Source organism: Anomalospiza imberbis, chromosome 6 (assembly GCF_031753505.1).
Source record: "Anomalospiza imberbis isolate Cuckoo-Finch-1a 21T00152 chromosome 6, ASM3175350v1, whole genome shotgun sequence".
NCBI lineage: Eukaryota > Metazoa > Chordata > Aves > Passeriformes > Viduidae > Anomalospiza > Anomalospiza imberbis.
Genome location: NC_089686.1, coordinates 18768245 through 18781485, shown reverse-complemented (window position 1 = coordinate 18781485; position 13241 = coordinate 18768245). Strand labels below are relative to the sequence as shown.

The window sequence follows — 13241 nt, the reverse complement described above, 5'->3', positions numbered from 1 at the left end:
GAAACTTCAGGACGGAATAGCAGAGCTTTATTCTGTTCTGAGCTGCTTCTTCATAAATGAACAAAGATGGCAGACTCTTTGCTGTATATGTACTCTGTACATTGTGGACAAAATTAGATCTATTGCCGTAACTTTGTCCTCCTTTCTTGGCTCATGGTCAGAAGACTTGTGATTTGGTATATCAGGTGAAACTATTCACCCAGAATATTCAGTTCTACAGTCATCAGCATGGGGCAAAAGAAAAATTGCCTGGAGCAACACATCCAGCTTCTGGAAATTATGTTCATTTGGCTCTGCTTTGTCTTTGAGCACCTTCTGTGTTGGCAGCATCTCTGCTCCTTCAAGGAAATAGTATACCAGAAGGAAGACTGAAAAGTGACTTAAATCACAACTGCAGATGTAAACACCGTTTCTTCTGCTCTGTCTCTTCTTCCCCAGGGAACTGAGCTGCTGCCAGAAATTAAAGGCAGATAGTAGTGCTTGGTTGATGTAAACTGTTGCAGTCAGTGTTTAAACGTATAATCGGCACTCCTCCATCCTGCAGGAACAGTGCTCTTGCTGGCTAACACTGCCTGTATGTATTATTTTGTGATCCCTTAAGAGTTCTCAGGAGATTCTTGTGGTTTTAATTCCACAGCTGAGAATCATTGGGTTAGAAATGTCTATTTACTATTTCTGGCTTGCTCTTATTTCTACTTGTACCTAAAACTGAAGCTGCCCCATGTTAAATTCTGTCCCATGCAGCCTTCTTTCCTCAAAGAACTTTCAAGGTTAAATGGGAGGTCTGAATGGCTCTTGGGGAAAGGGAGTAGTGTAGCCTTTCACTAAATGAGAACCAAATCAGAGCAAAATGACAAAAAAAGTTTGCTGTCTGTCAGAATCAAGACCTGGGGAAGACTCACATCTGCATTGCTACAAAGAAATTCTTTAATCCTATCATCTTTTCTTCAACCCTTTAATCCTCAGATGTATACATTCTTAGGATATATGCTTGACCAGCAACACTAAAAAGAGACAACAAGACTCTCTCATTGAAAATAGTTATTATTTTCTGGAATCTTGAATGACAATTCAAGATTGGAATTTTGGATGGCAATTAGCAAAAAATAAATAGCAGAACTAAACAAAAGTAAGTGAGATAAAAAGATCTCCTAATGGTCTGTACCCTTGGTAAACTCTTCTCTCCTACTGCCTCTGGTGTTTCTTTCCTCTCTGTACTCAGAAAATCAGTGGGTTTACTGGTATCTAGATAACGAGTGGATGGATGTTTTGTTTTGCTATAAGGCAGTTACAGTTGCAGCTATACCTTCAGTGTTCAATATTACTGATTTTTTTTTTTGATGATATGTAGGAGCACAAGTTGTTTCCTGTATGAATTGTTGTGTTGTATCTGGTGCAGTGAGATTATTGCACATTCTCCACCTGTGCATACAGAAAAGTGTAATTGGATCACTGGGAAAAGATAACAAACCCAGATCCCCAGGCTCTTGTCAGGCACTGTTGATGCTGAGATATTGTACAGTTGATAAATAATTCAGCTATTTAGCTGAACAGGATTTCAGAGGCTTAGCTGTACACTCTTCATCCATCATCTTAATATCTTTCCCCTTTTCTTATAACTGGCCATCTGATGGCAATGATTTAAGAATTTTGTTTGATAACCTCCTATTTGCCTGTTACAGGGACTGTCATATAAGGAAGATTCTTTTTCTATATCTGGGGAACATTTTTTGTTCACTGGCCCATAAGTGACTATACCATACATGACAGGTTTTCTGAAGCAGAAGTTAAGAGTGCAAACAACTTTAATAATCCTTCTTGATAATTCCTAAGAAGTGTTTATGGAGTAGTTCTTAGAGCTGTGAAGGAGCAGCATGCTAAGTAATATTAAAATAGGAAGGAGAGACCTCCATCTGCCTTTGTTGGAAAGATGAACATATGATGACACTTTCAACTTTATTTATATTGAGGTGTCTAAGAAATGGAGGGGCAGCTCCTTCCATATTTTCTTTCCAGGCCATATGCTACAAATACAGAAGACAAGAATATGACAGCCCACGCTCATTTGCCTGAGATCCTAAACAAACAATACTCTACAAGGTTAAGTGACGCCATACAGGATCTCATCAATGATGTAGCACCATGCAACACATTTAAAATGTGTCAAAATGTTGTCTCCAAAGCAGCAATGCTTAGCCACTTAGGTCACTAAAAGCAGCTTTCTCAAATTCTCCACAGATGTTTTGCCAGGCTGCCCACATATCTCTAGATAAAAGCAAACTGTTTGCTTCACAGTGTAGAATAATTTATAGGTAGGGACCAATTTGTTTGCAAAGAAACAGCAGGTTGCCATCAGTTTTTCTTAGTACAAGATGCATTATGCTAACCACAGTACAGAATGTATGTGTTCCAAAAGGGGAATTATTTGAAATTAGTTTAGTATTTATAGTTTTTCTCAAACAGTCGTGTCCAGTTTTATCAAGGAAAGCTCTAAGCCCTATGAAAAATGGTCAAGAAGGCAAAGAAAGATTAACTTCCTATTTCTTTCCCTGTGTTAAGTGCAGCTGTCCAGATACAAATAATTCCACAACAATTTTCACGGGTTTAAATGGTGGAATGTAAACAGTATTTTACAAATGCTTTTATGAAGTACGATTGTGTCCAAATTTATGGTTTTGGGTAAAAAAGTAATTTTTTTATTCTTCCCCTAATGTTTTTTCTCTCTCTGTGTCTGGTCACAAAGGATCAGAAAACATTGGACCTCAGGTACATTTCCTATTGAAAACATTATCAAACCTGACAAATCTACATAAAAGTTTTTTTGCTTCAGTGAAATAATGCATTTTAATGAAAATGTATTTTGTTGAAACATTCAGGATAGCTCCTCGTGTGAGATTCTTTTCATCTGCCATTTCCAACTTTCTCAAACCAACTTCACATCATCACAGGGTACATTGGTGAGTTTATGGAGTCCTAGGTGAGACCCATCAAAACTATTTCACCTAAGATATGAGAACAGCTTTTCTCATGAAAGACTAGGGGGGATGAAAGACTAGGGTTTTAATATACTGCCATACTAAATAGATCATTCTCACTATTTGACAAATTTGTTAAGTTTGGAAACACTGCGGCATTAGACTGGTGAAAAATTAAAGTAGGCCTTGGGGCAAGGTTAATAAAGACACCAATAACCTTTTGCTATTAGGTGCAATACTCCATTTAATATGAGTCCTGAAGGTGATCATCTGTTCCTCTTTGCCCACTGGAGTGAAAAGATCATGATGGTCACCATCTGGAGTAGTTTTTCAGCAATCAGCAATTTTATAATGAAGGCAGGGATATTTCCCTATGAAAATATGCTTGGGCTATCAATGACTTTTGGCTGCCTTGAAGTCCTACACAACTCAGAAGCTCACATTGGTCAAAAACCTGGAATTCTGCACCTTTTCTTCTTCCGTGTGTTCTGTGAGGGAGTCCTGTCTGCTTATGTATAGGCCATTAAAGATTTTGCTTTTTAATTTGCCATGTGTGTCCTTACTAACTTTTACTCTAACAGCTGCAATTAGTTGTAATACTAGGCTTGGATGTTTCCTACATTATAATTCAGGACTCCACAGGCAGGACATTCTTGGTGGCAGTTTTTCATTTCTAGCACTCCTAAAATGAAATTATCAATTGAAATAGGTCCATGTAAGATTATTCCATGCAGAGAGTCCTTCAGATAAGACTGAATGGTATGAAAAACTAAAACATTAATTTGGATGGATATGTTTTCCACTAGACCTTCTACAGTATTTCATTTATGGGTTTTATCACTAAAAACAGGCTTATTTTTAAAACTATTTAATAACTAAATTTGTATTTACCTATGTATGTGCAAGCAAAGATTTTTTTTTTTTTTTTTGCCACAGGCTGCAAACACAGTTGTTTCTGGGCTCAGACGTTTGTTAGTTTTCACAGATGAGGTAGTCTTGATGAAGTTGTGCAGTGTCAAATTTTCAGAATAACTTCCTTCTATTATAATTCAGTAACTGTTAAATGCAGGAATGAAGATAACATTAGTCTAGGCAGTCTCCACACCTGAACTTTGGCACTTCAACACCCATTTATGGAGAAGTGTGAGGAGCTGAGCAGGGTGTGTCGTGCAGCACAGTGCCTGGCAGGATGACTGGCAGCCTTGAATTCGTGGCCCCACCTGAGGCATTTATGCTATTGATCTTGTAGCTATTTCAGCTCTGCTTCCTGGAGTACAGCAGTCACTCTAGTGATTAAGTCTTGTAGTTGGTTCTCTCTCCTGGTCTGTTACTGGTTCCTGTTACGGCAAGGAAAAAATCTGTTCTACCTGAGCTTTTTCCCCCCAAAACCTATCTATTTTCCATTATTTGTTCTCTTTTCTCTCCCTCCCTCTTACATGCCTCCTCATGCCTATGAAGTAATTTCACTCTGTAGTAACTCACAAGTAAAAAAGCCTTGAACCATGAAGCTAGGAATAGTGCTTTTATAAGAATACATGAACATTAATTTTCCCAGTAACAAAGTCCTGTACAACTCAGTTTGTCAGGTATGTAAGAAAGATGCCATCAAACAAGTCAGCAGACACAGACAACTTTGAGGAAGAAGTGTGTGCATGTGTGTAAGGACAGACAAAGTGGGAAGAAAACAAGTCCCACGTTTAGTTATTTATTTGTTTATTCAGGGGAGAGAAAGTTTCCTGCTGGCTTAGCTCCCTCTCCTGGCAGTCAGGAATTGGGCTGCATCAGAGTCCTGTTGAACCTGTACACTACCCAAATTTCCAAAGACAAAGCTCTTGTTCACTACAGTAGCATGCCTTTTAAAAAGGGATTTCCTGAAGCCTGCATCCTTCTGGGCAATGTGTCCACATGATAATTTGCAGGAATTTAGCTAGAAAGAGAAAAAAGGCTTGGAGGACCAGAAGATTACAGAAGAATCAGAAGGATGAGGATGGCAAATTGTATCTTTACACTCATTGTTGCAAGATGTGCTACTGTCTAAATTTTCTTCTGTCTCCACTAAGGCAGATCCAAATAAATTTCACTTGCATCCTCAGGCTGCCTGATCAGAGGTTTTGAGAATAATTATAAATGCAAATTGAGAAGTAAAACCAGAAACATCCTGATCAGAGTAGAAAAAAGCACAAGAGTTCAGATGTGTACATTTGCTGAATCATTTTGCTAACAATATTGCAAAGACAGTAATGCTCTTCTCTGCCAAAATCGGTTCATATAGACTTCATGTGTCTGTAACAGTGTACAGAGATACTCTTAAGGTTTACTTCCTATACTAGCTACTCATCATTATCCTGTCATCAATACTCATTCTAGAAGAGGGCACCATGGATGTTTTCTTCCTCTCTCTTTTTGTTCAGCTCTTTTTCTTCCTCCTTACCTCTTCTTCTTACATAATACACACACATAGCTATGAAGCAGCCAGAGCAGCAGGCATGCAAAAGGGCTTCCTATAAAAGCATTTTGATTCCTTTGGGTCATTTCCCCATGCCTTTGATGCAGAGATTATAGACTCTTATTAAAATATGAGCAGAAAGTTCAAACACAAGTAACTCATACAGAAATATATACAGCAAACTATCACCCAAGGCTCCTAATCACTTAAAAAAAAAAAAAAAAAACCCTCCAAAAAAAAACAAACCAGGATATTCATTAATGTGTGCACTCACAGATATGAACATTACTTGCATAGAAAAAAGGCACATGTCAGGTGTTATTCTGCAATTTTTTCTTGTTACCAGTTGATAGATACACAGGGATATTTTTCTTAAGAACAAGGAACTGTGTACTAGATTTCATATGAAAGGAATTAGATTTGTTTTCTGTTTGTCATTCAATTCCAGGCATAATAGCCTTGTAGTTACTGTGTATTATAATTATGTAGAGTAAGATTATATGACTTGATTATAACCCTGGTCTGCAGTACAGCCAAGAAAATTTATGCTAAATGGTTTAGTGCTAAATAAGAGTCACTGACTGGTAATAGTGAAAAGAGTAAGTATGACTGTTTGGTTTTGGTTTTGCTTGCCTTTCAATTTATGTTGCATGGCACTCAGGTCCAGATAAACAGATGAACTGCTGGGAAAAGTGATGCTAACTGGTTAGACTATCAGAGAAAAAGAGGTCTTGGATTCCTTTGACCTATTTTTTATTATTTTCAGTATTCCTTGAAGGAAAGAATAGTCAAGTATTCTTAATTTTATTATCTGAAAAATTTATAGCCTCATTGTAAACGATGAAGACAGACAACCTGGCTTTAGGAACACTTCAAAACTCTGTGCTTATAATATAGGGTTGCAAGTGTTCCTATGCAGGCTTGGTTCCATATGTTATCTTCTCCCTTTATTCTCTGTTATCTTCCCTGAATATCACTAGGTTCTCAGGTAACCACAGGGACCTTGACTGCATGTTTGGAAGACTGCAGAATGAAAAATGGGAAAGATGATTCTAAGGGCAGCTTTGGAGATTCTTTAAACAATGTAGGCAGAGCCACTGAGGCACTATATCAGTCAATGAGGTAGGAAGAAGTTCCACAAGCAGACTACTAGTGAGTTGATTTTTTTTTTCCCCTAGATGCCACAAATTTATAATTGAATATCACTTTAAGTAATATATTAATTATTTCATGGCTATGCACAGCAGTGTGACAAAGACTGGAAGTTGTATGGAGGATTCTGGCCAGTAAAGGTACGACTAATAAAAAACTTTCACCTTTCCAACTTGTAGCCAGATGTTTCAACCTTTAAAATATCTTTAATCAAAACACCTTATATTTTATCCAGTACATAAAGCCAGAATTCTTCTTTTCCAACTAGCTTCAGTTATGCCAAAAGGGAATTTAAGCAAGGCAGGTTTGAAAAAAGACAGTGAGATAAAAATGTTGAACAGAAATGCATTGTAAGTTATGAAAACAAACATTTCCATTGATTGCAGGAACTTCTAAGCCAAATTTTCAGACTTGACCACCTAGCACGTGATATTTTCTCGGCTATTTCAATACAGTTATCTTAACTTCATTGTATCATTTCTTAAATTCTAATGGGATTTAATATCCTGGCTGCAGTAAGGCAGGAAATGTCTTACACACATGGAAGATAGAACTTGTGTCTAAGGAGGATATAGTGAGAAATAATAGAAATCAAGTGAACAGGGGAAGAAATAGAAACAAGTATTACCAAATTGTTGATGGACAGATGCGTTATTATTGAGGTATTTGCTTGATGATTTCTTACCTTTTAAGTTAATTGTGACACTTGCCTTTTTTTCTACCTAGACTGGTTTATAGAACTTTCAGACTTCAAATAAGCAAAGTTACTGCCACCTACAGCTTCTCAGTCACCTCCCAAGATTTACAATTATAATAGCTAAGGAATGCCTTTAATTCCTCCACTTCCAAATTTCTATTTCTGAAAAAATCAGTAAATTTGCAGAGACACTCAATTTAGTATTTGCAGTCATATTGAAAACAGAGCTTGCTTTAGGAAGCCAGCATGCCAGGAATGGTAAGGAGAGGGGAAGCTGAGTGACTACCTGCCTTCAGTTTTGGCAGTTTACTGAAGAAAAAACTGCTTACACTTTTCTAGCCCTTTGGAGTTTACACACAATTTTTTTCCTTCAAAAAGATTCTTTTTTTGTTAATCAAGCAGGTTTTCAACTCATCAATCTTTTTAATGTCTTTGGCACAGAGATTTCTGACATGGAGACAGAACTCACTTTTGCATTAGGGTCCCAGGGATATGCTGAAAAGTACAACAACTATGAGCCCTATTTTAAGTTAGTATTAAGCAATTGTAAAAGACTACTGAAGTAAAATGCTTCCCAAAAAAGTTATTTAAATGCATTCAGTTTTATTCTTGCTTCCTCATTCTTTGCCTCTGCCACACCACAGTCAACCATGAAGTCATAAATATCTAGTTACATACGTCCTTGTTATTATGCTTAGTGCAACCAAGAGTAGTCCCAAGTACATATAATCTTTACTGATTTTTATTGTATCAGTTTATTATGGACTGATATCTTGAGTTTAAGATACTGGCACTAATAAGAGGACTACCTTTCTCTCCATCACGAGTTAAGAAAACATTAGGAAAGTTTTAACAGATTTCTAATAACAAAATACATGTAACAAAAAAAGGAGAGAAACTCCACAATCTGCTTAAGTAACTGTCGAATCAAAGCTCTTTTTCTTGCAATATCTAATGAGAAAGGCTGTGTGCTTGACCTAATGTGTTTGAATCATTACTGAAATCTTTAATTCAGGTGCCACATCTACTTAGGTGAGAGGTACACTGGACAGAGTACTCAAATGAGGCAGATGCATGAATCATTTTTAATGTGACAGTCCCTTTTTAGGAGATTCCCAACAAACCAGGAACTGCAGCTGCCTGTGGCTACATGTTCTCAGCTGGGCTTTCTATTATACCTGGGAGTGAAATAAAGCTTAATCAGTGACTGGACTTAGAATCGGAAGCGGGCTGAGTGCAGGGTATTGGATCTGTTAGGAGGTACAGGCTTTCTCTCTCTGATGATGACGGGAAAGTGAGAGAACAACTATTATTACTCTCTGTGGTCCCAAGCAACTCAGAGGATGCTCTGCATATCCATTCTCATTTTAAAAGAAAGTGTCATGACCGATCAGAGCACTATGATCTAGATGGGAGCCAGGCCATATTAAAGGCAGATAAACTGTCACACTCAGGCTCATGTTAGAATGTAATCCTGTTAAGGGTTTCTCTACAGCATCACGTCATCTGGCATAATTGAAAAGAAATCAGTCTTGACTGAAATATGCCTGTGAAATAGAAAACCATGAACAGTGGGGTACCTGATCTTACTGTTTCTATCAAAGGACAATACATTATAGGCTGTAATACAGTATTACATTTACATATCTTTAAAATTTTAATTCATAGGGATAAACAGGATTTTTCAGGGTCTCACTATTTTATCTCTAGTTTGAACCTTGATGCTGATACCCAATGATGCTCTAAATAAATACAGTAATCTGCAAGTGCAAGGTTGAAGGGTTATATTAGTTTGACTCCCAAGGATGCTTTCTACACTACTAGTCCATAAGATTCCTAAAAGTAGCATCAGGGACATGTTATAAACTGCACAGCTGTATCAGACAAACAATGTTTTATGTACCACAAAGTAATTTTCTTTCTGAATGACCTGGATGTTCTTAATTTGTTTAAATAAATATAAATATAAATATCATAATAAAAATACTAAAAAGCAGCCACCATTAAGAAACAGGATTTTTGTTCGCTGAAATTCTATTTTGTTGAAATCCTAGCCTGAGCTTTGATCTGGATAAACAAAATCTGGAAAATGACTGTGCTTATGTCACTGCAATTGAAGACCCTGAGATTTGCCCAATCTTTGTACTTGTCATGGTTGATATTAGGTCCAGCTGTGCATATGTGGGGGGAGGGGGCGACAATAATTGGAAACAACATATAACAAGACAACATCAAACAACAAGGTACCTTTCATTGCATGCTTTAGAGAGTGGGAATGTTTAGTTATAAATCTGAATAATAAATAGTAGCTGGAAACATAAAAAGTATGCTTACAAGCTGAAAATACACATTAAAGAACTCAGCTGTACTAAAGTTAACACACTTGTTTATGTAGCCATTCACAGATAACTGTGTAGCAAAATTAAAAGCCATATCTAACCTTTATGGTTTCAAAGGAAGTGTTCTGCAAAACTGCCATAGTTTGAGTTATCTCCTAAAACAATAACTTAACATATGTGAGCTTGTTTCCTTTAGTGGAAAGCAAGTTGTGAAATCTATTGACAGCACAGTTCACATCAGAACCAATATCAAGATGATAGTTTTAACAAGTACATGTCTTACAGCAGGGTATCTTACTTTCTTGGACTACCATGCTTATTTAAAAGACTCTCCTCATAAGTCTCTAATTCACTAGAGCAAGGCAAAATAATCTGGCAGTGTTCATTAATTTGGACAATATATGTAATGGTATTACAGAAATAGAAGCAGAATATTCCAGAGTCTGGTAGAAAATGACGAAAACATAGAGTGTGATTAAAGAATACAGCCCAGAGTCTATTCTGTCAGGCATCAGTGAATAGTAGTCATTGAAGTCAGTGGTTCTGCAAAAGAAAAATAATTACCTGAGCAAAAATTTCCCTTTAAATGGTTTAGTTTTTTGGGTTGTTTTTTGTTCTAAAATTTTAAACAGACTAATAGAGGACAAAGACAGGAAGTATAGTATGTAAATGAAAGTAATAGATCTAGCCTTCACTGAAATCACTGAAAGTCCTTCAGTCATTGCAATGACTTTGCATCAAATCTATTTCAAGACTATTTAGCAGTAATATTAAGCTAATGTTTAATATTAATGCCTTTTTTTCTCTTTTTTTCCCCCTGAAATCCATAAAGAGCTCAGACTTAGAATAGTCTTCTAATGGGCTTGATCTTCCCTATTAAACATTTCATGCTATTCAGCTTTTTCTTTTCTCTTTCCTTTTACAGGCAGACCAGATCTGGCAGATAGTGAATATGAGGACTTTGCTGACTTCAGAAAGCTGACAGAAGCCAGCAGACTTCAGTGAAATACCCCTCCAAGCACAGAGACTTTTGGTAGCTTTGAAGTAACCTGTTGTTCATTTGCAAAGACATGGCTACTGGCTCTTTCAGCGCACAAGGAGGAAGGCAACAAACATTGTAACCCTGGCTAATAAGACTGTGTTTTCCTTATCAGAAGTAGGAGGTAGGCTGATTATAAAAGGATTATTTTATGCTTAGCCTCCAGGACTTTAACTCTGGCCTGAACACTGGACATAAATAGAAGCCAATTTTAACAACCTGAGATTTCGTTACCTGTGCATTATTATTGTTATCAGTTCTTAAACACTTTGCTACTTTATTTCTTTAAATTAGAAATGGGTTTGTGGACTAAAATGTGGCCCACAGATTGGGCTCTTCTCATGAAATCATGGCTTATCTTTTCCCTGGGGCTCTACATACAGGTCTCCAAAACTTTGGCCTGCCCAAAAGTTTGCCGCTGTGACCGAAACTTTGTCTACTGTAATGAACGAAGCTTGACCTCAGTGCCTCTTGGGATACCAGAGGGTGTAACCGTCCTCTACCTCCATAATAACCAAATTAATAATGCTGGATTTCCTGCAGAGTTGCACAATGTCCAGTCTGTGCACACAGTCTACCTGTATGGCAATCAATTGGATGAATTCCCCATGAACCTGCCCAAGAATGTCCGGGTTCTCCACCTGCAGGAAAACAACATTCAGACCATTTCACGTGCTGCTCTTGCTCAGCTTTTGAAGCTGGAAGAACTGCACCTGGATGACAACTCCATCTCCACTGTTGGTGTTGAGGATGGGGCATTCCAGGAAGCCATCAGCCTCAAGCTTCTGTTCTTGTCCAAGAATCACTTAAGCAGCGTGCCAGTAGGCCTTCCGCTGGACTTACAAGAACTTCGTGTAGATGAAAACCGAATTGCCGTCATTTCAGACCTGGCCTTCCAGAATCTTACAAGTCTGGAGCGTCTGATCGTGGATGGTAATCTCCTCACTAATAAAGGCATAGCTGAAGGCACTTTTAGCCATCTCTCCAAGCTCAAGGAATTCTCAATAGTTCGGAATTCACTGACTTACCCTCCTCCTGATCTTCCAGGTACACATCTGCTAAGACTTTACTTGCAGGACAACCAGATAACCCATATACCACTTACAGCCTTTTCAAACCTCCGCAAACTGGAACGTCTTGATATTTCCAACAATCAGCTTCGCATGTTGGCAAAGGGAGTATTTGATAATCTCCATAACCTGAGACAACTCACTGTAAGGAATAATCCCTGGTTATGTGACTGCAGCATTAAGTGGGTCACTGAATGGCTCAAATTTATTCCTGCTTCCATCAATGTACGTGGTTTTATGTGCCAGGGACCAGAGCAGGTCCGAGGTATGGCAGTCAGGGAGCTCAATATGAATATGTTGTCATGCCCCACCACCACCCCTGGTCTACCACTTATCATCACCCCAGTCCCAGCTACAACCATGCCGACTACATTAGTTCCCAGCCCATCATTTCCTCCCTCAAGTAGTAAATATAATCCTCTCACTCCCATCATAGCCACACTACCCACTGTGCCTGACAGGGAGGACAGAGAAAGGGTGACACCTCCTTTGTCTGAATGGATTCAGCTCTCCATCCATTTTGTGAATGACACTTGCATCCAAGTCAATTGGATGTCACTTTTTACCGTGATGGCATATAAACTCACATGGGTTAAAATGGGCCATAGTCTAGTAGGGGGAATTGTTCATGAACGAATAATTAGTGGTGAGAAGCAGCAATCAAGCTTGGTAAATCTGGAGCCCAAATCCACTTACCGGATTTGTTTGGTTCCACTGGATACTTATAACAACTACGGAACTGGAGAAGACACTGTCTGTTCAGAAGCCACAACCAAGGCTTCCTTTTTCAATGGCAGCAACATCCCTTCCAGCCATGAGCAGACAACTTCTCAGAACCTAGGCTCCCCATTTCTGCTGGCAGGGTTGATTGGGGGTGCAGTGATATTTGTCCTCGTGGTCTTGCTCAGCATTTTTTGCTGGCACATGCACAAAAAAGGTCGTTACACCTCCCAGAAGTGGAAATATAACCGGGGCCGTCGGAAAGATGACTACTGTGAGGCAGGGACCAAGAAGGACAACTCCATCCTGGAGATGACGGAAACCAGCTTCCAGATTGTCTCCTTAAATAATGATCAGCTCCTTAAAGGAGATTTCAGACTGCAGCCCATTTATACCCCAAACGGGGGCATTAACTACACAGACTGCCACATCCCCAACAACATGCGATACTGCAACAGCAACGTCTCAGACCTGGAGCACTGTCATACGTGATAGTGAGGGACCATGGGGGTGTCTAGGACAAGGAGAAAAAACTCTAGAAAAAATAAGCCCCCCAACAATATGAAAAAAATTACATTTGATAAATGTTACACAGATGCATTTATGCATTTGAATACTCTGTAATTTATACGGTGTACTATATAATGGGATTTAAAAAAAAAGTGCTATCTTTTCTATTTCAAGTTAATTGCAAATGGTTTTGTAACTCTTTGCTTTTTAAATCTTTAAAAAATATTGCTGAGTACTGTACAGGGTTGTACAATAAGAACCCAATGTCATGGCAAAGGAAAGAATGACTCATT

The 13241-nt window shown here is 38.3% G+C and overlaps 1 protein-coding gene across 5 annotated transcripts in view; it reads left to right on the top strand.

Annotated features, from left to right (window-relative positions):
* Positions 1 to 13000, top strand: part of FLRT2 (fibronectin leucine rich transmembrane protein 2) — a 57809-nt gene extending 44809 nt beyond the window's left edge. For all 5 annotated transcript variants that reach the window (XM_068192677.1, XM_068192680.1, XM_068192678.1 and 2 more), the window contains one exon: positions 10535 to 13000. In XM_068192677.1, the coding sequence (XP_068048778.1) occupies positions 10945 to 12930 (1986 nt within the window). In that variant the 5' untranslated portion in view covers positions 10535 to 10944 and the 3' untranslated portion in view covers positions 12931 to 13000. The remainder of the gene's footprint in view (positions 1 to 10534) is intronic.
* Positions 13001 to 13241: the final 241 nt, after the last annotated feature.